The sequence below is a fragment of the Anneissia japonica genome, unplaced genomic scaffold, assembly GCF_011630105.1.
Source record: "Anneissia japonica isolate Jap-2015-1 unplaced genomic scaffold, ASM1163010v1 scaffold685_len2926416_cov193, whole genome shotgun sequence".
Classification (NCBI taxonomy): domain Eukaryota; kingdom Metazoa; phylum Echinodermata; class Crinoidea; order Comatulida; family Comatulidae; genus Anneissia; species Anneissia japonica.
The window spans coordinates 169,111-196,981 of record NW_022692922.1 but is presented as its reverse complement, the minus strand read 5'-3'; the positions used below and the strand labels follow the sequence as shown (position 1 = coordinate 196,981).

Sequence of the window (27,871 nt, the reverse complement as noted above, 5' to 3'; positions counted from 1 at the left end):
TTGTTGTTGTGTTGAAATCCCTGCGCATGCGCAGATCCATCCATGTTACATCTCGGAGGCTGGTAAAGATTACTGTGACGTTCCGAGATTTTACAAGGATATTACACGGAGGTACTTTCACACGTGCCGTAAAATGTTACTTTTGGTTACATTTTGTTACATTTGGTAAGATTTTTGTACGTGTGAATCGGGTATTAGTATACCCTCAATACTCCTTATGTTTCTCTTGGATGTACTGCTCCAAATAGAACTACAGTACTAAAGATTACTTCTTATTATTAGTGATAAAAAGAGTGTTTTAGAAACTTTACATGGAGCATCATAACCTACAGTATGGTTCACTTATCATCCCTTAAGCTTTTTATTGCATTTACCAATGATTTTATTAACTTGACCATTCCAATCAAGGGTAGATGATATATCAGTTCCAGATCTGTGATAGAATCATTTCTTTTGAGAGATATACCATTCAATTTATAATCAAAATTAATTTTATTTTTGATCTTTGTAGTAATAAATACAATCTGACACTTTGAAATGTTAAAATGCAAATCACAAGTAGTACTCCATGAGTAGACAGAATCAATGTTGTTTTGCAAATTATTACAATCAGACATATTCTTGATTTTTTTTAAACACTTGGAATCATCAGCAAACATTGCCAGAGTAGAGTGGTGGACAGAGCTGGGCAAGTCATTTATAATAAAAGAAACAAAAACGGCCCAAGCGTGGAGCCCTGAGGAACTCCGGAGACAACGGGAAGCCAATCTAAATTACACCCTTCTACCCTTCCTTTTGATAATGATTGCTAAGATAAGCATTAAACCAACCCAATAAAATTAAATGTAATCCAAAAGATTGGAATTTGTAAATAAGAAGTTTATGAGAGACACTGTCAAAAACTTTAGAAAAATCTAAATAAAGCATTACAACTGTGTTGGGTCCCAAAAATCCCATAAAAACAAGGCCAAACGGCTCAAAATCACATGAAAACCCACCATTTTGGACGTGTCCTCTGTTAATGTTCCACAGATTTTGTTGGGCGTTTCGGTAACGTGTCCACAATTTATTTAGAAATAATGTTATTTTATTCATAAATTCTAAATCAGTATTGCTTTATCGGAATCTTTTTTTTCACTGCAAGTGTATTGGAAAACCGTCAGTGTATTAAGTTTGGCTGGTTACCTGAAGCAACCTAAAATATGCAGTCGGCTTTTAACAAAAATAGCTTTCGTTCATGAACGCCTGACCTGAATTTCATGGCCGTTTCACTATTAAAAAGAGAATAAATCAAGCTTTCTTGTCATCTGAAAGTTAATTTCATTGGCTTACTGTGGTCGTCGGAATGACCACTTAATGTAGAGGAGCGAGATCTAAAAATTTGACAATCTCTAATGCTAAAGAATAGGAAGATACTGCTCCATCTAATTTTAGCAAGGTGTAGATGAAAACTGCAATTTCTCAGCCAATATTTGTCCAACACAGTCCAGAATCCCAAATTGTAATGCATGTCAACCTGCCCAGCTTTGACCAGCACGAGACTAATTTCTTGAAAGACAGTAAGAAGTTGCGTGTCACTAGATCGACCTTTTTAAACCCACGTTGCACTTGATGGGGGAGTCGAGTGGCTGAGCGGTAAGGCAGGTGCGCTGCTAGCTACAGCCTTAACATTGGTGCTGTTTCCAGCCGCTCCTCACCCAATGGTTCGATTGGTAAAACCAAGTCTTCTCGGATACAGACTTAAAATGGAGGTCCAGTGTATACATCTGGCTTGCGTGCACTTTAAAGAATCCATTGCATCTTTCGGTAGAGGAGGGGTTGCCCTGATGTTATGGTTCATTACAGCCCCTGGCGTTGTGGAATGAAGTGAACATGTAGCTACCATGAAGCACCTCTTTACAACTGCTAGGTAGTCACGGACCATGCCCATACGCAGTGCAGCACAATGACGCTGCATGTTATGGGTTATTCTCCTACCTTTACCTTTATCTTTACCATAAATATCATCACGAACAATTGGACAAATAACATTCAATCTCTTTCCATAACCTTGGCAAATATACAAAGAAGCGACACAGGTCGATAATTCTCGATACCACTTTTTTCAGATTTTTTAAAAACTGGAACGATATTGTCTTTTAGCCAGTCTAGGGGAAATTTTTTAGATCTAAGAGAAAAATTAATAATTAGCATAAGGGAGCAATCTGTTGAGCACATTCCCTTAAAACAATTGGAGACAAATTATCAGGACCGGATGACTTGGTAACATCTAAATGTTTAAGAATATTAAAAATGTCATTTTCATTAACAAAAATTGATCCAAGATTATCATTCTGGAAAATGGGAATTCTTCATTAATCCTTACTTTGTGACAAAACAGAATTTTAAAAATTGTTTAACAAAGTTGCTTTTTGTCTTTTGCATCTGAAGCGGTCTGACCACTAATACTCGTAATAATATTGGGCAATGATTTGGTTTGGGTTTTGTTCTAAAAAATGATCAGAACCTTTTAGGATTATTCGCAATAGAAGACTCAAGATTATTAATGTATTATTTATCCTTATAGGCTAATAAGTTTTTATATACATTGAGATGAGAACATACCTAATATTATTAAAATTGGCACATTTAAAATTGTATAAAAATTCTATTGACCTTAATATACACATCAAATTCAAGCAACACATGATCGGTATGAAAATTTTAGTGTGATATACAGCGTTAACACTGGATATTCACTCCGGTTCAGAGGTAAATATCAGATCCAGTATGTTATCACACTTTATTCTGGATGGGACATGGTTGATTTGGGAGAGAAAAAAATTGTTAAAAACATCACAAAAACTTTGTTCACACTGAGATAAATTAATCGAAACAGGATCGATACATTTCTTAAGTTTAGGCAAATTGAAATCTCCAACAACTAAGATATGCTTAAATATTGACTATGCTTTTTGAAGAGCAGAATTGAAGTTGTTCGTAAAAACACTAACATCCCCATCTGGTGGTCTATAACAACACAGAATCACAGCAATCTTGTGGTTTGTATTTGGCTTGATGTCTACGATGGAGATTTCGTCAGTGGACTACTGTACAGGTCAGCTTGGCATATAGAGAGCAGAGATTTCTTTACTGTACACAAAACACCACCACCTCTGATCTTGCTGGCGTTAGCTCTATCTTTATGATATAAAATGTAATCAGACGAAGCCAATTTGGCGTCATCCACAGACTCATTCAGCCAAGTTTCAGAAACACAAATACAACCATGTTTGCCGTTCGCCAAAATTTCCTCAAAACCATGAAGTTTGTTAATTCCACTTCTGACTGCTGCGTGCATTTAGATAAAGACAATTCAGTCCGATTTTACTCTGTGACTTAACCGGGCCAGGACATGAGCGAATATCCCCACACACAAGCAGAGCAGTAACAACGAGTATTTGTGGGCCAGGACATGAGCGAATATTCCGACACACAAGCAGAGCAGTAACAACGAGTATTTGTTTTGCAGCACAGTACTTGTTTTTTACAATAAAAACAATAATAATAATAATATTATTTTTACAACTAGATCATTCGCTGCATAATAAAATTCTCAGCTGCTTGTGCGATTTACTTTCTACCTGTATGTGAAAACATTTTGATAAGAAAACTTCATGTCCAAACGACAATGGAAACACATCATCAGGCGTAGAAAACTCATGCTCATAGTAACTTACAAAGTTAAGATGAAAGTTAAGGCAAAACCGTCTGAGTTTAACTTTAAGAAGCCAAGTGACAACAAAATGGAATACAGCAACAAAGCGCAAAGAATGCCTTTCACTCTGGATGCCATGTAAATTCTTATTAAAACGTCTGAGTCTGTGTATTTTATGAAATTTTCTGTCATGTTTTTGGTAGTTTTTAGATCGCTGAATTGTGTAGTTTACATGCACTTTGAAAAACATACACAATCGGACTTTTCTGACGTTATTACTTGGTCGATGATGCAAAGGGCAAAGGTCATTTGTAAAATCGACCATTCTTAAAACAGACGGTTACTGGGTTTACAAATAATTTCTGAACCCAGGTTGGTGAGACTACTTTGCTGCTGTTGTTAGCACTGTTGGAGTACATTGTTTCCAGCCAGAGGATGATGATAGCAATGGTACAACTATGCTGGCTTAGATGCCTACGTTACGTAATCGTGTCCTTGTAATCCAAGTCAAATTTACAGTTAAACAGGTTAATTTACCTTTAATTTAGTGACGATAGGCGAATTAAGCTTTTAGCTAGACATTAACTGACTGGTTCACGTCGAACTTATGTCTAGATAAGTGGTCTGATTAAAACTTATTTCTGTCAATGTTTTAATTCATAGCAATATAAAAGACACAAATAGACTCTTCCTTAACATCACATTTAAGACTCATTTATCATCATTTTTCAGAATTAATAGCAGAGAATATCTGCATAGTCTACTTTAAAAAACCATTTATGCACCGGTTTTCATTATGGACCTAAAATCTTTACTCTATCATGGTGCCTTCCACTTCCACATGGGTTAAATGGATTAAAAAATGCCATGAGCATTTGTCTGACTCAAAAAGTTTTAATTTATTACTATTTTTATTTGGAAGAACAAAGACTGTTTAATAACCAGTGAAACAAAGCAGTATATCAACAGATGGCGCTCTTTGCTTTCATACAATAAATTGCTACTTTAAAGAAGTCTATACTTTTAAATGCTAATGATTTATTTCATCTATTGGAATTGATGATTAGGATTCTGACATCCAAGCCCAGAGTGCTACTGTAGGTTCAACCATTGGAAAAAAAGTGTCAAGAATTGTTTTTCTCACAATTGTCTACCCATAAAAATTATATTTTATTGTAAACCAGGCCAATATCAAAACTCCAACATATTTTAATGTTTTTGCTAGGATACCTATTTAAAGGTTTCCATCACACCACCTTTTTTTTTACAAAACACTGAGACTGAAATTGCTTAAAAAATAAGAACAATATAAGAACAAATTGAGGCTGAGGTAAAATGTCAAATAAGTTGTTTGTTTTTTTTATTTTCTTTGTTTGTACCTTATGTGCTATAGGTGTGACTTTGTAATACCCTCTATAACAAGGTAAATAATATTCTATGATTGAAAAGTGTGTAAAAATAAGAATAAAATATATTACTAGTTCTTGTAAAAAAAATGCAATACCTTTAAATCATTGAAAACCATTTTTTCTGTGACTTAGACTTACTGGAAGTTGATGATTTTATGCAATCAAATTTTTATTATAATTTATAAGTCTTTTTTTTTGAGTGGTAGTTAAAATTAAGTATTCAATTCCGTTATTCAAAAAGAAATTCTCACTATATACTGGTAGAATAAGAACCACCTTTGCAGGGTTTACATGGCTCTCCAATGAGATAAAGTTAAATAACCATGGTAACCATATATTGTAATATATCAACAAGAGGCAATGACAATAAATTCCTCACTTTTTCAGCTTTTGAAAAAAGAAAACAAAAGCAAAGTCCTTTTTTTTTTTTTTTGAGTGGTAGTTTAAATTAAGTATTCAATTCAGTTATTCAAAAAGAAATTCTCACTATATACTGGTAGAACAAGAACTACCTTTGCAGGGTTTACATGGCTCTCCAATGAGATAAAGTTAAATAACCGTGGTAACCATATATTGTAGTATATCAACAAGAGGCAATGACAATAAATTCCTCAATTTTTCAGCTTTTGAAAAGAGAAAAACAAAAGCAAAGTCTTTTTTTTGAGTGGTAGTTTAAATTAAGTATTCAATCCCGTTATTCAAAAAGAAATTCTCACTATATACTGGTAGAATAAGAACTACCTTTGCAGGGTTTACATGGCTCTCCAGTGAGATAAAGTTAGATAACCATGGTTAACCATATGCTGTACTTTAACAACAAGAGGCAATGACAATAAATTCCTCACTTTTTCAGCTTATGAAAAAAGAAAACAAAAGCAAAGCATCTAAGACATTTGTCAAAGGGTCATGGCACAGTTCCTAAGGACCTTTGCCTTATTGACCTTCAGTCTGTCTGACTTGGACAACCAGACAAAAATATCATAATAAAACTATAGCTTAAAAATAATTGAAGCCTGCCCTCTGTGAATAGTAAAACAGGCCTGGACATTATGTCAATCTGCATGTACTATTATTATTCATTATGGAATTCCTACTCATGTATGTTTGTTCTAACTTGAAAAACAAAATTCTAACTTGAAAAATAAAGTTCAAATTGAATAATTTAACTGGAGAGTTGCCAACAATTCAATTTTTATAGGCAATGCTTCTGAATTCGTATTTTAATGTTTTTGTATGAATTCTGAACGTACCTGAATGTAATAACAATAATTTCTTAATTTTTAAGTTCTTTGCAAATTATCATGCATACATTATTATAATTTTAGCTGCTATATTTAATAGTACAGTACATTACCTAGTGTAGTGTATTTCTATACAGTAATTAGTAATATTTATTAGCCCTCCTGTCATAATGAGTGGTAGAATAAAATATAGTGTCCTGTTATAAGGAAGGAATAGGAAATATTAAAAAAAACATGGTTTCTAAAATGAATGAAAATTCTCAAAATTAAGATAAATTTCTTTTAAAACTCTAAGAGATTTATAGTAAACTGAAGAAATATCATAATTCACCTGGGACAGAGAGGCTGGGTTTGAACGCTGAGAGCATCCCGACCAGCAATGTGACCTGACTTGAACACTCAACCTCTCTACGGGTAGTGAAATGCAAAATGTTTACCACTGTCCAACACACCTCCATGACAAATTTTGAGAGTTGCACAATTCCAGCACCAGCTCACACATATCTTTACTCATACCTGGCAACATGAACAATTAGAAGAAACTTACCACTGATATGCAGTAAAGTGAAAATACACCATGCCAAGTCCATACAAAAATGCTGCATCCTGAAAAACAAAGTATTTTTTTATATTTATTATAGTGTCAAACACCAATTTTGCGTAAATGGAAGATAGTCATAAATCAGAACATGAAGTCAATCTAAGGTCAAATCATAAAGTTTGTTTTATCTACAGTAACTCCATGTGCATATAAACTGAATATATGCTTATACTGTGCTATTAGTCCATTTAAACTAAGAAGTTATATTGCATCTTAAATACCTTCCAGTTGTTAATACTGTAAAAATTGTATAGAGCGAGTTCAATCTTTCTGAATTCTCCATACCTCTTGCTCATTGTAATGACTTCATGAGCATCTATGTTTGGATTTTAATTTAATATTAATGTTTATATTTGGATATCATTTTCAAGATAACAGCCAAAACATGTTGGAAAGTCAAACTGAACTTTATTTATCGATACATCATGCTTTATTGTTACTGTATTTTCCCCATTATTTTCAAAGCTCACAATTTTGTGATGGTCTCTACCTAAGAAATGTCCAAAATCATGAAGTTTAAAAGCTGATTTCTCGAATACTGTTCTTTAAACCAATGTTTAAATACCCATAACTTCATAACGAAATGTCGGATTTAAATGATTCTTTAACCATTTTATTTAGTTTTTTTTAATTAATTGACCCTTGTGAAGAGTGACTAGTTGCCACAAATGAAATAATCCCATTTATCATTTAGGTTAATAAACAATATAACTTCCTATTATTAAGTGGTTTTGATATGATAAAAGTAGAGATTTATTCAAAATTCAAGATTCAATATAAATTCATAATGACCCTTAGGAGCATAATGCAATCCAAGCTTATAATATAAGCAAGTATGAAACATAATTTGAGAATGACGGCTTCAACGAAAACAATAGGCAACTTAAATTGCATTACAGTAGTAAGAATACTGTATTACATGTAAAGAGAAACACTATTTTGTTTCAACGATGTAATGTTGAATACGTTTAATGCAGTTAAAGGGCGATAGTGGTAGCTAGCCTGAGGTGTTGTGACCATGTTGGTGGATTTTAAATTACCGCAATGGAATTTAAAATGTGTACTATAATGATAAATACAATATTTGATAGTATAATGTAAATCTGATAACATGTGGCGAAGAAGAGGAGACAATCGGAAGTCCCTAGGAATGAACCAAGATATTGGGAAAAATAATAGAAAACTATTTTTTTTAAATTTTAATTTCTTAACAATATAAAAATTAAAAACATTAACATTAAAAAAAAAAAAAAATTCAACCCAGATGAAAAAAATTAGCTTTACTGTTAAAATTATAATTTTTTCACTAATTATAGCATTGTTACAAGGTGACTATATAAAAATCAATTTACTACTATGAACTGATTTATTTTGTGTTCGCCATATATGAGAATAACAACATTTTTTAACTAGTTTCTTGAATATAATCACACCTTCATTGAAAATAAAATTAGACTATTGTTTTTTGGGGCGTGCCTAGTACCCAATTACAGGAAAATACAAAAAATGGTGAACATTTTAGCTCACTTTAGCTCAGCTATGCTACAAAATCTCAGAGTCTGGCATAGATCTTAGGCCTTACAAAGTCAAGAATTTCCATTATGGATAGGAAAATCACTCAAATCTTTAGTAGTAGGCTGATAACCTGGATTGGCTTATACCTGAGGAAGTACAGAGAGGAGGATGAAACCAACAATGTGTTATCTTAATATGTGTCTGTTATAATTTCATAAAGAAAGAATACCGGCTTCCTGAGTCATAATGTGACTCAGTTTAAGTACATGTTCCTATTCACGCTAAGTCTAAGTGCCAGTAACTTGCCTTCCAGTAGTCTTCCTGCAGAGTGAAGAACTTCTGATACGCCGATAATGCTATGGACAGAAAAACAAACAAAATATCAAATATAGCACCTTATGAATTAAACAAAGTTAAAATTTGAGCTCTTATATAAAAAATATAAATTTTATTATTCAGAAGTTTTTGTTGTTCTGTTTTGCTAGTGCCATTTTTTAACTCAACAAACATGATGGTTACTTGTGTAAAAAACATTTCATTATAGAAATCAATGTTTTTATAAATTATATTAGAAGACCGCAATCATGAACGGGATATTTTGATATTAATCATTAAAAACTATTGTTGTTTTAAGTATTTATAAATATTGAGAAAATAGGAAATTATCTCAAATTTGTAACAGTAAATAATAATAGATTGTGTTATTAGAAACAAGGTCAAAATTACAATATTGTATTTAGGTCTCCCTCCCATATAAGACCACTTTGGAGACCAATGTGTCCAATTAGAAAAATGAAAAATTATTAGTATGACGATAGAAGACTAGTATTCATTGGAGGCCAAAGAGAAGTGGTCTTTAATTAGTGGTGGTGTTAACTGCAGGGAGAAACACTAATAAATCTTTGTTAAATGTTATAAGAATGTTCAAAAATCAGCAAATACTCAACAATCTACTTTTATTCACTACTTGATATCTAGGAAGTGTGCTCATTTTGACATCTGACTGACCCTTTTTCATGTCATAGTATCACATAATTAGCAACATCCTTTCACTTTGTTCAAAACACCTTACTTTAGCATGTTTAATTTTTATATATAAATTTTAATACAAGCAGGTTAATCTAATTTTTTCAACAACAAAAAAAAATAATGAGAATGATTAATTTATTTTTCTGTAAATTCTACGACCGCAACTCAAATGTAGAGTAACAAGAAAACAATTAAATTCTATCTTTAGTTAAGAATAAGTAAATTTACAGATGAAGAACAGTGACTCTGAACCTTGTTTACTACAGCCAAGATGTTTACCTTCCAATCCCAATTGTCCTATTAGAATTTTTAACCGTTTGACCCCCATTTTTGGCAACTTTGATGGGCCATAACTTTTGAACGGTATGTTGGATTTCATTTATTTAAACTGGAAAGTGATCAGTGCAGTAAGTTCTGCATATTAAATGAAGAGAGAATTCACAATAATGAATTTGAAATTTCTCATTGGGATACCTACTACTATGTTTGCGTTTACAGAAAGCATTGGCAATACTCTATTTCGAGTTGATAAAGTATTTTAATGCCTACAGTATTCAATGTAATTAAACTTGAAAATTTTTCTAGATATTACCTGATTGCAGACAATTGTTTAAAATTAGACTAATGTAGCATTTAAAATCAATTGACATGTCGACAAGGATGCGAAGCCCCGCCCACAAAGTCACAAAAACCTTAGACATTAATTACTTATATGAGCCACATAGAAATTACAAGGGCATAGTATAGAACAATTTACTTGAATTTTGAATGACAATTTTTATTGTTTTAAATTCCATTGAAAGGCAAGTTTACTAAATTACCTATCAATCAAAAATATTTGCAAACAGGGTATAGAATGTGTATCTGTCACTCAAAATATGGGTGTGGTCAGGTCAAGCTGCCATCCTACGCAAACATGAATTCTATGTATATTATACGTCATTTTCGTTTTCTTGCATTGTTTGCAGTGTGCATGTATGAAAGTTCCACCTAATTGTCTACTATGACTTACAATCACTTTTTTAAAGACTTCATTGTATAAAGTTAGTCATTACAACCCTTTGCTTGTTTATGGCAGATCCACGTATTCCATCCCACAAAGGGTTTAGGTGAGTATTTTATCAATATCAGAATAAAATAAAATGTTATATATTAATGTTTAATCACCAACATAAACTCAATAATATATTCCGGTACAATCAGGGATTTCCCCAAAAGTAAACAAAATGTACAGTAGGCCTTTTCTGGTACATTGCCAACATTTTGTTTTAATAGCTAAATGGAATTTTGTTTCTAAAGTTCTCTTAGTTCTGATAAATTTAACAAATGTTACAGGATATTCCCAACACGTGCATACAACGAAAGATATTAAATCTATGTTTGATAACTTTTTTTTGTTTAATTAAGGTAATTCATTATCATTTCTCCAAATCTTAGTTAGGCCCAGATGGCGATCAACTCGCTTAAATCATTCTGATTCCTTTGTTGTTCCTCAGTTACTTGTTACTTGTAGATCGCGCTTTTCCTTGCAAGTTGCAGACCTTTAAATCATCATTTTACTTCTCCGTTATTGTATTTCTCCGTTATTGAACAAACTACCACAATCAGTGGCCGACTCGAAAAACTATAACCACATTTAAACAAAATTTAATTAATATCTTAAAAATTAAAACAATTTGTGGCAGTGACAAGGGGAAACAGTTGGAAGTCACGTTGGCCGTTTTGAAATATAGGCCAAAACAATGACACCGAAGAAGTCAAGAGTTTTCAACTGACATGCAGGTTAAATATTAAATAATCGGATTCCTTTTTTTATTATTTACCTTTAAAATGCCAAAAATAATAATGTTCAAAGCCCCTATAACCAGGAAGCATGAAAAATTACATTTGTTTACCCTATAAAACACTCGCGAAATTTGTAGGAATGACATCATTAGACATGATTTTTTTTCTCAATTCAAAAACCCTTAAAATTGTATTTAAAAATCCTATATTAATGATGTGACATCAGCCAAGAAAGAAATGGTTTCAACCAATAAATCAAACATCAAACTTTCTTTAGAGAAATATAAATTGTCTTAAGGCAAGATATATTTCATACTCTGAAAATCAGTGCAATTGTACTGAAAGTGCCAACAGTATAGACAAACAAACAAACAAATAAATAAATAGAGCAGTGTATGCTTGTTCAGGCAGCTTTGTACAGCAGCCCATCCAGAAGGAATTCTATATTTTGTTCATTGGTGGCACTATTCCAAAAGATAAAACAGTGGGGTACAGGTAAACCAATTCACTATCGTTATGAAGGGAATATGATTTGTTTATACTAGTATTAATACTCTGACTGCCAGGGGTTTGAAAAAAATAGTATCAGCCACCGCCAGACTTTTTAGAAAACTTTAACACTTTCCTGAAGCTCGTTGAGAGAGTGTATGTGATCAGGTTGACATGTAGTGAATACTACAAGAACTACAAACATTTTAGCTTTACAATGGTACCAAACACTTTATTCTAATCACAATCTGTGACCCGTAACAGTAAAACGAAAAGGACTCACTTTTAGAGAATTACGCAATTTCTTCCAACGAAGCTAAGATAATCGCGATTTCATGAAAGTAAAGTAATACTGCTCTACGCTAAATGTAAACAAACAAATAGTGAAATATTTGCGGTTCAGACTAAATATAGTGTTGGTACATGTCTGTAATTATCCCATCTATCGGATTCAGCGAAAAAACCTAAAACACGGAGATCTCCACGTTTGGCGGTCAAGCATTAAGTTACCAAACGCAAAGATCTCTGTGTTTGGCGGGCAGAGTGTTAATGATCATGTATTTATTCAGAAATCATTTCAAATGAATATCACAGTGAGTACAGATAATTTTGACTTCTGTACAACATTTTTTGTTGCAGAAAACGGTAAAATCCAAGTCATTTTTCATGACAAAATTTTTCTTGCCATGGCCAGGTTTAGGCCTACTGTACTGTACCCTGTAGACCTAGAGTAGACATCAACACCGCGATCTGAACTATCTGATTACGATATTTTTCAAACTCTGTTCAGCCGGAGGGGTAACATACACAGACTTCATTTAAAAGGAACACCTTGTACCTTGAAACTCCCAAACCGTCCGCCAAGGATTATACTGGAAGCGACGAGAATGGATAGGGTTATTTTTATTATTTATACAGTAGCACTCTACTATAGGAAAGGGATTTGATTTAAAGTGCTCTTGAATAGCATTTTTAAATGACTGCACTCCTTCGTCCACCTCAAAGCAATCTAAGAAGAGCAAAAAATAGCGCTCATGATTTACAACTGAACTACTGTACCTGTAAAACAAATGACAAATTTGTATTTTGAAACGTCCATAAATCAAAATCTATCAATTTTTGCATTTTACTATATAAAATCATACGTTAATAAAACAATGTTTATTAATTGAATTCACATGGATTTCATTGGAAACACATTTTTAATACAAACATTCTGTGGGAATTACAAAAATGTTAATATTCAACAAAATACAGTAACCTCTCGATTTTGAGGACATAATGCGTACTGTAGAGTAGAACTTCCACTAGACAAATATGGTGCATATACTAGCAAACAATGCGAGTCAACTTCCGATATTTGTTGCTCTCCAGTGATATCTTTAAATGAAGGTCTGGGTACATTATTTGGAGATTTTCAGTCTATACTTCAAATTAACAGTATTTTTATGCATTTCTTATGGACAGTATTGAAATAAACTTATCATTTATTACGTAGTCATGGTTATAGTGAGTTTTTAGCATTAACAATTTTATATACATTTTAATGCGATTCCTTCAGTTTCTTGGGTTTTTTTTTTCCAGCTACAAAAACAAAAACCCTACATTGCCAACCAATTTTTAGAAATATTGGCTGCCGGATTACAGTAACTAACTTTTATAGCAGGAATCACTTTGCTCATTGTAATGCCTATAAGCATTTTTAACATCAAACATAATTACACAAAATATTCTGTCAACTACAATACTGTATGACAGACTGTACACACTTCATTTTTTAATTTTTGAGAATACCTTGGTAAAATCTGGAAAATTGAAATCCTACCTTAAAAATACAAAACAGAATTACTCATCTAGGATCAAAAAGTTATCAACTACCTATATAAAACATTAATTAAACAACTTAACTTTCATCAAAAACTTATCCTTAAATTGGTTATTAATATCAGCCAGTATAATGGTCTAAACAAAGAATATTAGAATGGTATTACCATTAGTATATTATTTGTATCAAATTGCAGAGGAAATTAATTTAATTTTAAATTTTAATTGAAACTATTTAATAAGCTGCATTAATCCAAAGATACTAGAAATACAAGATAGAGTTCTCGCATTGTAAAAATGAGGCGGAAGTCGTGCCCAACGTAGGCGACGCCCTTCTTTTTAACCATGCAAGTTTCCTATACTTCGTGCCCTACGTACAGGGCGCCCTTCTGTTATTAAGTATATCCAGACGCAAAAGGCGCCCTTCCTTTTCCACTAATGTAGGAAAACTTTTGCACTAAGAGTGCGTCCGGCAGAGATTCTGCGCTGCATTGTTGTTTTATTCTTAACTGATTCATGATTATGCTTTAATTGTTTTGTGTATTTTTTGGATAATAGCAACGATTTCTACCGCCACCAAGGAGGTTATGTATTCACTGATGTCACTGTCTGGGTGTCTATTCCAGTTTGTTTTTATATCTAGTATCTTTGTTGAGAATTGATAATAAAATATGCGACGACTTGGTAATGAAAGTTTGGCACAAGTTTTTTTAGATCCAGATGTAGGGGGCATCCCATTTTTCATATTCCCACCATGCATTTCGGTGGAACACAGTGGAACACTTTTTTTTGTGTGGAGAACTCTATCTTGTATTTCTAGTATCTTTGATTAATCTTAAAAATAATTTTTTTAAACATTTCATTTATTGAAATTTATTCATTTTTCTTTAAAAAAAAAAAAAAAAAAATCAATGTTATTTGAAATTGAATAGAGTTTATTTTTGATCCATAGGTCTATAATAATATTATTAATATCAACCAGTTTCATGGTCTAAACAAAGAATATTAGAATGGTATTACTATTAGTGCATTATTTGTATCAAATTGCAGAGGAAATTATTAATTTAATTTTATATTTTAATTGAAACTAATAACAACCTGCATTAATCTTAAAAATAATTTTAAAAAACATTTCATTTATTGAAATTTATTCATTTTTCTTAATTATTATTTTCTCTATAAAATTAAAACAAAAAAAAATGAGGTATTTCTTTAGACTTCACAATACAGTGTTTTTTTATGCAATAAAAGCAAAAAAAAAAATGTTATTTGAATTGAATATCTTTGGTCTATAGGTCTATAATAACACACCATTTTATAACGCTACCACCATTCATTGTCAAATTATAAATACTGCAACTTTATTATAAATAATTCTACTATGGTTGAACGTAATTCTACTTATAATATATTTTTTACAAATTCTTTCTGAAAAAACAAACGGAACATTACGAAAAGACTACTGATAAATTACAAAACTATAATTGTTAAAAATAAAAATAAAGATTATAGTCAAAAAATACTTAAGAGAAACATATTTACCTTTACTAAAATCATTCAAGAGCAGATGAAAATGTCCTAATCGGCAGTAGACATGTGTATCCACTCCTTCTCCATTTAGATTTTGTATCATCTGTTTATAATATAAAATAGCCTAAAAAAAGGAAAAAATTAATTTAGTATGAATTTTACAAAAATACTGATTCCTACAGCACTCTTATTACCATGGAGATATAAGATTCAAAATGATTTTCTATCCAAAGAGTGAACTTGTGATAGATAATTTGCTTGGCACTTTTGGTGGGCAAGACTTCATTTTTTTTATTGTACATACAGTAAAACCAGTTTTATAAAATAGACATACTGTATACTATAAAAAAAAAAGAACATAACAATTGATAAAAGGAAAACATTAGTAAATTCTCTAGGGCAACATTCTTATAATAAATGACAAGCGACAAAGCCCAAACAGATTATAAGAGAAAGGGGACAGAAGAAATGAAAGACTTAACTACTAAAAATGGGTAATTGCTAAACCCCGCAAACCTCCAAAAAACACTGCAAACCCCAATCCAAACCCTGCGATAATTAATGAATCACACAGCATAGGACTCATTTTGGTATCTCAATCAAAAAAATCATAATTTTATGTTTGTCACAACCTATTTTTGGGGTAAAATCTTGATTTTTTGTTAAAAATACCTAAACATACACCGCAAACTTCTAAAAACACAGTAAAAACCCAATCCAAACCCTGTGATAATGATTGGTGCGTCCATCCTAAAGCCATTTTTAATGTCTTCCGCCCAGCCTCATACAAACCATTCCACCCACCCTAAAAATCACGCACAAATACAAGTTTTTTTTTCCAATTAATAGTTACTGATAATGGGACAATGGATTCTCGCACCAGTCAGAATGTTGTTTGCTTGCTTCGCTGTACCTTAAAAACACAGTCACATGATTCCTCGCTTGGCATGAGAGCAACGTAGTTGGTTTGAAAACACAAGTTGTCTGTCTGCAAATTGGTACAGGCAGTCTACCTGTAGGGTGTAGCCGAAAATGCCCCGACTTGTCAAACTAATGATGCCTAGACTATTGTTTTTATCATAACTTTGGTTCCGTCTTTACCCCTACTGGCTAGTTGTACGAGCGATGTTTGTTTCTCACAATATAGCCACTGTAACAATGGATCTTACTATTCTTATTCATTTCGCTTTTAGTGAAGCAAAACTTGTGAGCAAGTCGATGTTAATTTGCATTCAGGCTGTAATTCACGACAGAAAATGGGAAGTCCCTAGCTTACTATCGGGAGATCGTTACCGTCGCCCACCACCAGTCGTAGATATTTTGAACTAGTGAAAATTAACAAGATATGTTAAATAATAAAGGATAGGAGATACATGTGAAATTATTTCCATAATTTCATTAGTCTAATTTATGGAGTAATTTTATTAGCAAATAAAATACACTGAGTTCATAATCTCGGCATGAGATATATTTATTACTAGTCCATGACTACTGTATTGCAATTGCATGAGACAGAACTAAACAGAAAAAAGTAGACGTTATTATGATGATTACATGATGATGACCAATGTTACAAAGGCTAGTAGTCCTTGTCTTTAAAAATAAATTATTGTTTTTGTTTTCTTGATTAAAATTATATTATTTGCATGATTGACCCTGTTATCCTGGAATAAAGAATAGTAGTTATGTCACATAGGCTACTGTAGTATTCATCATTGACTTTAAACAAATTAGGTACGTACAGTATTTTTATAAGCAATCAAAACGTAAATTGTTAAGACTTTACATTACCCTAGTTGAACATTTTGGCGCTCTATACAGCATGAATCCCATTGCTTTGGGGGTTTTTCCGCCTCAGAAACCCATCCCCCATTCGGTTTTTCGGCCCTCGCTCGGTTGGCGCTTTGCTTTGTACACATACGTTCATGCCAAACCCACCCTAAAAAATTCTAACACCCACCCTCAGTTTCCAATAGCTACATCCCTGTATAAATGTTGCCCACTAATTTAAAATTCATTTAAACCCATTCAAGTTTGATGTTTGTTACTGTATATTGCCACTAATGCCAATGATTTCAGAAAAAAAGATTTGTAACATTTGAAGTGATTTGTGACTGAGTAGAATGAGTTTTTCATTAGGGTCAGTACCATACATTTAAACAAAATCTTAAGAAAGGAATATTTTACACATGAAAGGATCTTTAGAATGATTTTAATCAAGATGATAAACTACTACTTTACAATTACACTGCATTTAATGAACGGCTGACTCCTTGTTACCTACTGTATACTAATAAATAATGCAGTCTTATTCAAGAAATGTAGTTACTGAATGTACTCAGTGCAGAATTAAATATATCACAGAAAAGGTTGGTTAAATTCAAATTCAATAAGGTACTGTATTGTTAAGCCTTGCAGGGCACCTATTTAGCTTCTTTGGTCCCTGGGTATATTAAGGACACTGCTGAACTCGACCGAATTCAGTATTTGCAGGGGTACAACATCCATGCCAGTATGGGGTCATTGTTGCTCTTGACTGTAAAAAACATTCCATCATGAGATTCTAAAATGTTGCCCATTTCTTAAACCAGTCACACAGTTTATCAACTGACAGTTATCAGCGAATCCATCTGCGCTCTCTGAACGATGACACAAAAACATTCTCTTTGATGTATTTACTTTACCTACTTCAAAGCAGTGAGTCCACAATCACCTCTGCCCCACCATAGTTGAGGCTGAGGTGGGTGAGAAAATTTGAGGAAATAGTACCTTTAGATGGCCAGAAATAACACTTTCATATAGTAAAATTCATCATCATCATCACACCATCGTGTCTTGATGAAGTGCCAGCAAATTTCTCATGATTTTTAATCAGGGATTTTCGGCAACCACAGAGATCTAAAATTATGAGTGATGTACCATAGAAAAAAAACTAAAGAAACACTTTCTTTGATGTATATAATTTACTTGACCTACAGTACTTTAAAGCTGTGTGGCCACATTCACCCGCCATGGTTGGGGCTGAGGTGATAAATCCCTCTCTTGCAAAGAGAAAATTTAAAGAAATACAGTAGTACCTCTATGGCCGGAAATTACTCAAAATTCTTCAACATCCCCAACATTATATAATCAAAAATGACGCGCCAACAAATTCTAATGATCTTTCATCAGCTGTTTTCCGCAACCACAGAGATCTAATGTGTGATACGGTACCATAGAAAATACATCTTAAAAACATGTCTTTTATGTATACTTATACCTACTTCAAAACTGAGTCCACACGCATCTCAGCCACACCACAGTTGTGGCCAAGTTGGTAAAATTCAGGGAAATAGTACCTGTAGATTGCCAGATATGACACTCTTATAATATATGTAAAATTTGTTATTATCAATCTAATTACAGTAATCGCTGTGATGTACCATAGAAAATAAAACTTAATTGTCTTTGATGTATTTACTTTACCTACTTCATGTGCCGAAAACCAAATTTATCTTTGCACGCTTTTTCTCATAGGTAATATAGATGTTTGTGGGCAGAGTATCCGGTATCTTGCTATAAATTGCTATATAAAGATGTATTGTGGCTGTAGGCCTACCACGCTCTTATAATTAGAGTCTCTTAATAATAAGAGTGGACTTTAAGTATAAAAAGTGAGTTAATAAGGGTGGGCGGAAGGCCATGAACTTAGCTTTAGACAGGGTGGAAAACTTCAAGTCTGGGAGGCCCCACCCACCATAAATACATCCCTGAACAATTTGGTACTAAATGTGTAATATGTGCAATGCACACGTCTTCATGTCCTTTGGCTTACGGGTGAAGAACAGTTGTGGCCTTCATGCTTGGTTCTACTGTAGGCTAAATGGCAAACCTTATTCATGGAAAGGCCTGTCGCTGCTCATATACCAACAGCCCACCCAGCTACTGTATCTTCCTACTGCATTCAAATTTGTCAACAATATTTTGTGAGGGCGGTCCATACATCTACTGTAGAACTGATCGATTGGGACCCTCAGTACATCTTCCCTGTATTAAGCCTTGATTTACAGATTCTCTCCTTCCTTCCTGCTAATGTGAACTTTTGATATTCACACAGGCTTGCTCATCTTCATGAGAGATTTAATACCTCTGTACAGTACATTGATTACAGTACTGTAGTCTTGTGCTTAAAAATAAATTTCCGCAGAGTTGCCTCCAACACAACGTGTCAAAGGTTGCAACCATATTCCAATCAATTTTTCCCCAGATCCTGCTTCATTGCCATCCAATACTATATAAAATAGTATTTCTGTTCTATTTTTATATGCCGACATAATTAATGTTTAATATGTGCAGAGAATAAAACATCAATGTCGGTGACTCTGAAAGAGCTCAGTTTTTCACACATGGGCTATCGTTTATGTACAGAGTACAGTACAAAGTATATCAAGTTTTCCTTAATCGTAAAAAAAAATATGGTGGCACATTTCAGAGACAAACAAATTATTAAGAACACTTGCGTTCAAGAACTTTGATATCGGGTAGTTTTTTAATCATGTACAATGGGTACCCATGGGAGAAGGAGTCCATCTCTTTTCAGAGATACAGTAGTGAAGATATGTACTGTAAGCTTTGTGCAATTATGAGGCACTCTAATGACAGGTGGATGAAAAAGTGAACCGGGAAAATACTCACTACTGCTTCCGTAGCTCAAACATTAGATGGAATGTATGATAAATAGTAATGACACGGTTTATGTCTAGCTATATTTTAAAATTGTGTGCAGAACTGTAAAAAACATGTTCACTACCATAAAACAGGCTACTGTAGGCCTAGAACAATAATAATAGTTTTAATTTATTTATTTGACTGTACATAACAATAAAAATGGCAACAGGACAGTAGCCAGTGATGGGAAGAACAAACAATAGAGGGATTTAGCGATGATTGTTTACAGGCGGTCACGTGACCTAACTTTGGTATACATGAAAAACATTACAGTGCGATAGCATAGGAAACGATAATGTTATGGTTGCGAAAACAATCACCCACTGTTAATGTGAGAAGTAAATGGCTAGGAAAGGCAATACGACTGTTCAAAATAGTGTTTATTTACTTATTCTTCTTGGATTGTATGCTTTGAAATTTAAGTGATCCTTCATAAACCTTAGCTGGCCCTAACATCGCAGCGTAGTTTGCTAGTCGAGGACCATCATGCATACCTAACCATGCCATATGCAGGGGCTAAGGCCTAACATAAGGTCTAACATTGTTGAAAAATCTCAATGTTTGCGGCCAGTATCCTTTACAGCAATATTAGCAAAACATTAAGGCAAAATTCTTAAGTTTACTTTCCAATCAATTTTGTATAGTTTACTGGGAATTATGATGATCTCAATGATGATGATGATAGAAACTGCCATGTAAAACACCGATGTGTCAGTGGATTGTTTATATCCAACACCCAAGTTAGGTCATGTGACGCCCATCGCTAAATCCTTCTCTTGAAAAGCATGTCTACAACAGCCCAAACCATAATATTGCACTGTCCATAACAGCTTCCCCAAAATAAAGAATAAATAAACCACATAAAAATGAAAAAAAAAACAAAACAAAAAAAAAACAAAACAAAAAACACACTATTAGAGTAATGTTTAAAAGCATCTAACTGTATATTTTGTACTTTATTTACTTTTGTAGATGATGTGTAGCCCATGGCTGAATAAAATGCATCATGTAGAAGGCTGGCAAATTGGGTCTAGTAAAAAATCCTAGGCCTACTCAGTACTTGTAGTAACTTTTTACAGATTTCTAGGGCTAAATATCCCTGTGCATGCCCTATTATTCCAGGCTGGGCTCTTTGCCAGTATGTACATTATTAAGTGTACTAAAAAGATTGTAACCAAACTGCATCAACAACGAAAAATAAATTATTAATATTATAACATAACCCAAAACTAAAAGTAGGCCTAGGCCTACTACTAGTGGTGAACCATAAAACCTCAAATTGAAGCCCAATGGGCTTTAATCTCAAGAAGAAGCTCATCTCGATTTGAAGCCCCCTCTACATTTTGCAAAATTAGCCTTGAAAAGAAGCCTATGGGCTTCTTTTGAAAATAGCATCGCTTTTTTTCGAGATAGTACAGTACATATACTGTACATGAATTTCAAAGAAACAAAATAAATTTGAAACACGCTTGGTTTATACAGTAGTTTAGGCGATTTAATATCAATTAATAATAATATACTCCATGACAGATTGATGATACATTATCCCTATTTATTGTTTTATAGTACTAATTCCCAAAATTTACTGCATTCATTTTGAAAAGAAGCCCCCCCTTTTTAATTTGCAAAAGCGGCCTAGAAAAGAAGCCCATCCAAAGTTCCAATCCAAAAAAAAGCCCAGGGCTTCGATTCGAGGTTTAACTTTTATGGTATCTTATCAACGTCATACAAGCAAGTACAATATATTCCTTGGACAGTGAAAGGCCAGGCCAGGCCTAGCCCTAAGATTACGTACTGCATAGTTTAGCCAAAGCGTCAAAGGGCCGGGAGCCCTTGGAGGCCCCCAGCTACTGCTGTTCATGCCTTCAGCACTCATTATGTGGCACCAGATCTTACTCTTTAAAATTTCTCGAGGTTGACAGTATGATATAGTTAGACCCTAGCCTGGCTAGGTCTCGCACTAGACAACAACTATTAAAGTAGTACGTGTACTTTAGGTTATTATTTTGTGCAGAATAATACATTTACACACCGGTTTAATACCCCCTGTGCCCTCTCCCAACAAGAAGACTTTTGACTTGTTTTGTATTGCATTGTATTCAAATTGAATTTGATGTGTAAGCAAATTAGCTGCTGAAAATGTGTAAACAACAACCAAACAACCTAATTCTGTAGAAATACAGGTCAAGAATCTATAAATAATAATATCTTTGTACATTATTGGCTTGCAAACTAACAAAGAAGGTTGGAAAGAAAAAGTACGATTTTTGTGAACATGGCCGCCATCTTGGAATACACCACTTGAAGAAATTGCAACAAAATGTTTGTCCACAGATCGTAACATGTTTCAGATGTAGGAGCTATTTAAATTGATTTAGCTACATATGCCTTCATTAATAGCTAATCCACTACCCATTGAAAGTTAAATACGATATAGAGAAAACAATATTAATTGATAGAACATACCAAGAAACAAAGTTCACCTACAGAAAAGTGGAATCGTTCTGGGAGCATCCCAAAATATAGACAAGTGACATTACCTTCGTAAGTAGATCCTTGGTTTGATGTCCTTTTTCGCCTTCAAGATCTATGAATCCGAATAACCGGCTAGAAAAAAATATACAAAATATATTTAAAAGATAGCTTCTTACTATATGAACCGCAATTTTAGGTTAGTAATTATTATAAATTACCAATTTCTTCTGCCTACCTATCGTAGTCGGAGAGAAAATTTACTTCATCCGGTGACAGAGTAACGGACGATTCACAAGCTTGTCCTGTAGCCATTTCTTAATAATTTTCTTGGATGTGCAGATTCATGGAAGTCCATTTATCATAGATATAAACCATGCTGATTGTTGCAATAAATATATTCCATAAATGTAACAAGAGGCTAAAAAATAGAACACAGTACACTCCACTTAGCTGGTAACACAGTCATTCCACGCTGTATTGCCCTTGTGAGGTTAGCGCGCGGCCCAATCAAATTGCTCAACTCGGTCATATGACCATATTTAGAGGTCAAGTTCGTCGACCTTACAACTCCCTTCTTGTTTTTGTTGAAACTGTTGTATTTTCATCGGCATTATGGATTGTATTTAGCTTTCAGTTATCTATTATGTTTTAGCGAATGCATCAAAATCATGATCTGCAGATGCTGTATATTATTTACTCATGGTCAACTACTGTGGTGAGATGTTGTGCATGTGGCACACAAAGTAGCATAGCATTAGCAAGTGTATGTGTGCCTCATCCGAGAATAGTGCTCTTTCTTACTTAGTCTTCTCTTAGCTGGTGTGTTCCCATCCCAGTACTGTACTGCATACGCCAAGGCTGACAGTGCCATTTCAGGCCATCTAGAAGTACCAATTTTTTTTTAAATCTCGTTTTGGGAGAAGGGGACATCCCCCTCCCATACCTACCCTTGGCTCGAGCCTTCGGCCCTCAGATAACGCTGCGCGCTATAGTTACATCCATACTTAGCTCCCCCCCCCCCCAAAAATAATATCCTAGAGCCGCCACTGTTTTTTCGAATATACACATCATCATAGTTTATCAATACAGTAAACTAATGAAACTGTTTTTTGTTATTGCAGATTGGTGAAATGCATAGAACAGATACAGTACTTGAATATCAGACAATCCACTGTATTCGATACATTGTCATTTTTATATAAAGACTATAATAGAGGTTTTTAGTGAACTACTGTGTAACGTATTTGTATACAATACAAGGCCGTCCAACCACAGCACTCCTAAAGAAACATGAGATCCCACTACTCATGCTGTGACAAAGTCAATGGTTTTGTTGCTGTGAATTGTTATTTAAACATTTAGATGTTTTTACAATTTTGGACCCAGTGAAAATGATAATAATAATAATACAAATAATAATAATAATATGTTTTCTATTTATGAATTTTATAATTGTCCAGTGTTTCTGCCTTTTTTTTAAAAGTATAGTATTGGTATTGTTAATGTGTATTTTTTTGCTTGTTAATATTCCTGTAACGCAATTTAGTTTTTACTACAACTTCGACTACAATATTCTTATTAAACAATTTTTATTGTTACCATTACGGTTTGTAAAGTTTTTAAATAAACTACACTTTATTTTTTTATAAGAACGCATTTTATAAGAACACTGAGGCTGAAATTGCTTTAAAAATTAGAACAAATTTAGGCGGAGGTATTTTTTTTTTTTGCTTGTTAATATAATGCAATTTAGATTTTACTACAACGTTATATTTGGCTTTTCTTTAAAAAAAAAAATCATTTTTATTGTTATACTACTCTATTATGTTTTATGAAGTTTTGAAATAAACTACTCTTTTATTTTTTTTATAAGAACACTGAGGCTGAAATTGCTTAAAAATTAAGAACAAATTTAGGCTGAGGTAAAATATCAAATGAGGGTTTTTTTTATTGAAAAAAAGCTATATAAAAAAACAACAATAACAAATCAAGCTACTTGCATATAGTGATATGTATTATGTTTAAAAAGGTTATAGCAACATAATATTTACGGTAGGCCTACTCCATTAATGTCATGTGATGTAATCGGAAGTTCCATCAGGGAACCACGCAAAATACTCGACTTGTGCTAATAGTAATATTTATAATTTTCCCCTCCAACCAGTCAAGTTCTCATACAGTTTCTGTATCAAAAATAAAAACATTTTGAGCCAAAAATATAAGAACACTGAGCCTAGGGAAAATATTGGTTCTTATAAAAAAAAAAGTGTACAGTATACCATGATATTGGCGCTATATAAGTCCTTGTTGATTAATTACAGGCCTATACACAGTAATGGTTCCATACACTGCACATGTACCGTTTTGAGGGTCGCATTTCAAATGGCATGCTTATGAAAAGAGTGTGGAAATTGAGGGGGCGTAGTTGAGTCGAGTACAGTTATTTACTATGGAGGACAATAAACATACCAACGCGACCACTGGGAAAAATAAAAATTCAGTCTAATCCCAAGATTCATAAAATTTTAGTTATATATACTTAAACCTTCATTTAAAAATCCAAAGCTTTTTCAATTAATTTTATTATACTGTACTGTAATTTGTACTGTATAACGAAGCAGTATCTGGATTTTTTAGATAACTTGTTCGTTTTGATTGTGTAGAATGTTCTAAAATTGGGGGGGGGGGGGTGGTGGGGAATGTCTTATATGAATTAAACTCATATACATGACAATCCCATCTAACTCGTAAAGTGTCTGTTCTTTGCTCTGTTATGTTTATGTCAAAGACGAACTAATTTAAGTGAAATCAAATTGATTTATATGATATAAGCCAATTTCAATTCAATTTATTGACGCTCCGGCGGCATGCATCAATGGCTATTATATAGCTTATTATTATTATTATTATTATTATTATTATTATTATTATTATTATTATTACTGTATTATTATTATTATTAGATGAAATTTTCAATTTTCTTGAACGTATACATAATAAGTCTAACTCATTATGGCAGGCACAACCAAACAATTCTAGACCTACTTTTTCAGGACCCGTGAGCTGAATATTTTTTGTTACAATAAGGAAATTAGAAGTCAGAAAAGCTGATTTCCCGCCATCTAGGAATCACACCGACCCCCGTTTTTGTTTTTGGGGGTTCATCAAATTCATGGAAAAAAGAATACGTATGCAACGTATGTATACCGGTACACACGTAATAGGCCTATTTACTATAACAAGGGGGAAAACCTTCAATTTTGGAAAAGTCAGAAAACTTATTTCCCGCCATCTAGGAATCAAAATTTTCTCGGGGAGAACATTCCCTTTTTCTTTGGGGTTTATTGATTCATAGAAAAAAAAAATACGTATGCAACTACTCAAGAATGAGAAAGTTTACCTGACCGTTTTCAAGACAGGAAAACCTTGAATTTTAAAGAACTTAAAAAGACACCTAGCTCAAAAGTCGAGAAAGCTCATTTCCTGCCATCTAGGAATCAACATTTTCCCGGGGGAGCCACCTTCACTCCCTACTTTTTAGGGTCTTTTTTTTAACAATTTACCCCACCCCCTAAATCTCATCCCATTCATCTTACTAGAAACATCTTTTAGCATTCTTCATTTAAATTTCCGTAGCCTTATCAAACACTTTAGTGAAATTTACGATTTTGTTAGCTCTACTAATCACGAATTTTCTGCATTATGTTCAGTGAAACATTCTTCAACACTTATAAGACAAACTTTAATTTTCACAATATTTATGGATACAAACTCTTGCACTCTTCTTGCTCCGAATGACCAGGTAGAGGAATTGCTATATACCTGAATCAGAGATATCAATACCATAACCTTCCTGATCTTTCAGCTTTTATCTCTCCAAATTTAGAATCAATTTTTATCGAAATAAACTCTAAGCCTAAAAATATTATTTTAGGTGTTATTTATCGGCTGCCCGGGCTTTCAGTTAAATCATTTAATCTTAATATAATTGAAATTCTTGATATTAACAATGAAAAAAGTAGCTTACCTTAGCGGCGATTTCAATATTGATTTACTGAAATCCACTTTTCAAAACAATGCCTCAGATTTTCTTACCTCAATGTTTAAATTCTATTTTTCCCTCTGATATCCCGTCCCACAAAAATAACAACCAGAACTGCAACATTAATCGACTATATTTTCCAATAATCTTACCGACACAACACATCCTGGCATCATCAATCAATAGATATTCGAAACGCCCTTTATGTAAAATACATAAAATCTGGTAAAAACAACGATAAAAACAAATATATAATAAAAGTCATTCCAATTTACAAAAAAAGATGATCCTCATTTTAATAATTACAGACCTTATCTCATTATTACCTTCCTTATCTAAAATTTACGTATTCTACAATAGACTTAATTCATTTTTTTTTACAAACACATTTTGTTTAGTAATCAGTATGGATTTATAAAAAAAATTTGACACTTTGCAATAATTGATCTTTGTGACAAGGTATTGTCTGCACTAATGAGTCCATGGTTGGTGTGTTTCTTGACTTAAGTAAGGCCTTTGACACCATCGATATTAATACTCTTAGCTAATTTGAATAACTATGGTGTCAGAGGCCTTCCACTTCCCCAACTTAAAAATTACCTCACCAACCGACAACAATTTACTTCCTTTATCTCACGATTCAGCAAGGGTGTCATAGAGCGAAGACCCTATTGGACAATATGGGTAAGGGGTGGGGAACCGAGGGGCCCGCCCCTAAGGGTCTGTGGCCCCTGGAGCAATTTTTAAGAATAGGCCCCTCTAGAAAATCGGAAATGGCACTCTCGGATTGTAAAAATGCTTTTTCACACGCAGTTCCTCGACAAAATCATTTACTTCCTCTCGACAGGGCTATGCTCCTCCTCCCTTGGACACCCCTCCCCTCACGGGCGTCGCAAAGGTGTAATCAAGGACCTCTATTCTAACTGGGGAGTCACAAAGCAAATTATGATTATGGCACCTCTAGAATATTTTATTTCAATTTTCTTTTTATTTTGACAAATAGGGTGGCCCTTGGCCGGCTGGGCACCCCATCCCCTCAGGATTATTATGATGTGTGTAATACAGTCGATGTCAGAGACACATTATACTTATGTTGTTATGTATTAACAAAGCCATTTTGGATCAGGGTGTAGAGCGAGGACCCTCATAGTTAGAAATGGCCCTGCGGATTTTCGCACGAAAACGCATATCGCACCGGTAGCCGTTACGCCCACTGAGCATGATGCACTGTTCTACAGCTGGGTTACTACATTCTGGTTAAAAAAAACTCTTAGGTCTGTCTTTTTTACATCCTGATTTACGAAAAAGTTTCAAAAATCGGCGTCGGGGATATAGCGTCGTGTTCGTTGTCAATCAAAGATCTTATAAACAGAGCCGTAGATAGAGAGAGTTTGGCCAACTCGGTTTCAATCACGTGACTTACACCGGCCATGTTGTCACCAAAACAAAACAACGCGATAGGGTAGGAAGCTAGCAGTTATTATAGATGATTAATGCTATATAATGTGAAATACCGTTATGTTGGGT

General features: G+C 33.6%; 1 protein-coding gene across 1 annotated transcript in view; it reads right to left on the bottom strand.

The window, feature by feature from the left end:
- The window catches only part of LOC117100487 (histone demethylase UTY-like), a 72,680-nt gene extending 49,914 nt beyond the window's left edge, over nucleotides 1–22,766 (bottom strand). The window contains exons 1-5 of the mRNA XM_033240192.1: nucleotides 22,538–22,766; nucleotides 22,368–22,434; nucleotides 15,133–15,244; nucleotides 8,770–8,819; nucleotides 6,895–6,953 (exon numbers count right to left, since the gene is read on the bottom strand). Coding sequence (XP_033096083.1) covers nucleotides 6,895–6,953; nucleotides 8,770–8,819; nucleotides 15,133–15,244; nucleotides 22,368–22,434; nucleotides 22,538–22,614 — 365 coding nt within the window. The 5' untranslated portion in view covers nucleotides 22,615–22,766. The remainder of the gene's footprint in view (nucleotides 1–6,894; nucleotides 6,954–8,769; nucleotides 8,820–15,132; nucleotides 15,245–22,367; nucleotides 22,435–22,537) is intronic.
- Nucleotides 22,767–27,871: the final 5,105 nt, after the last annotated feature.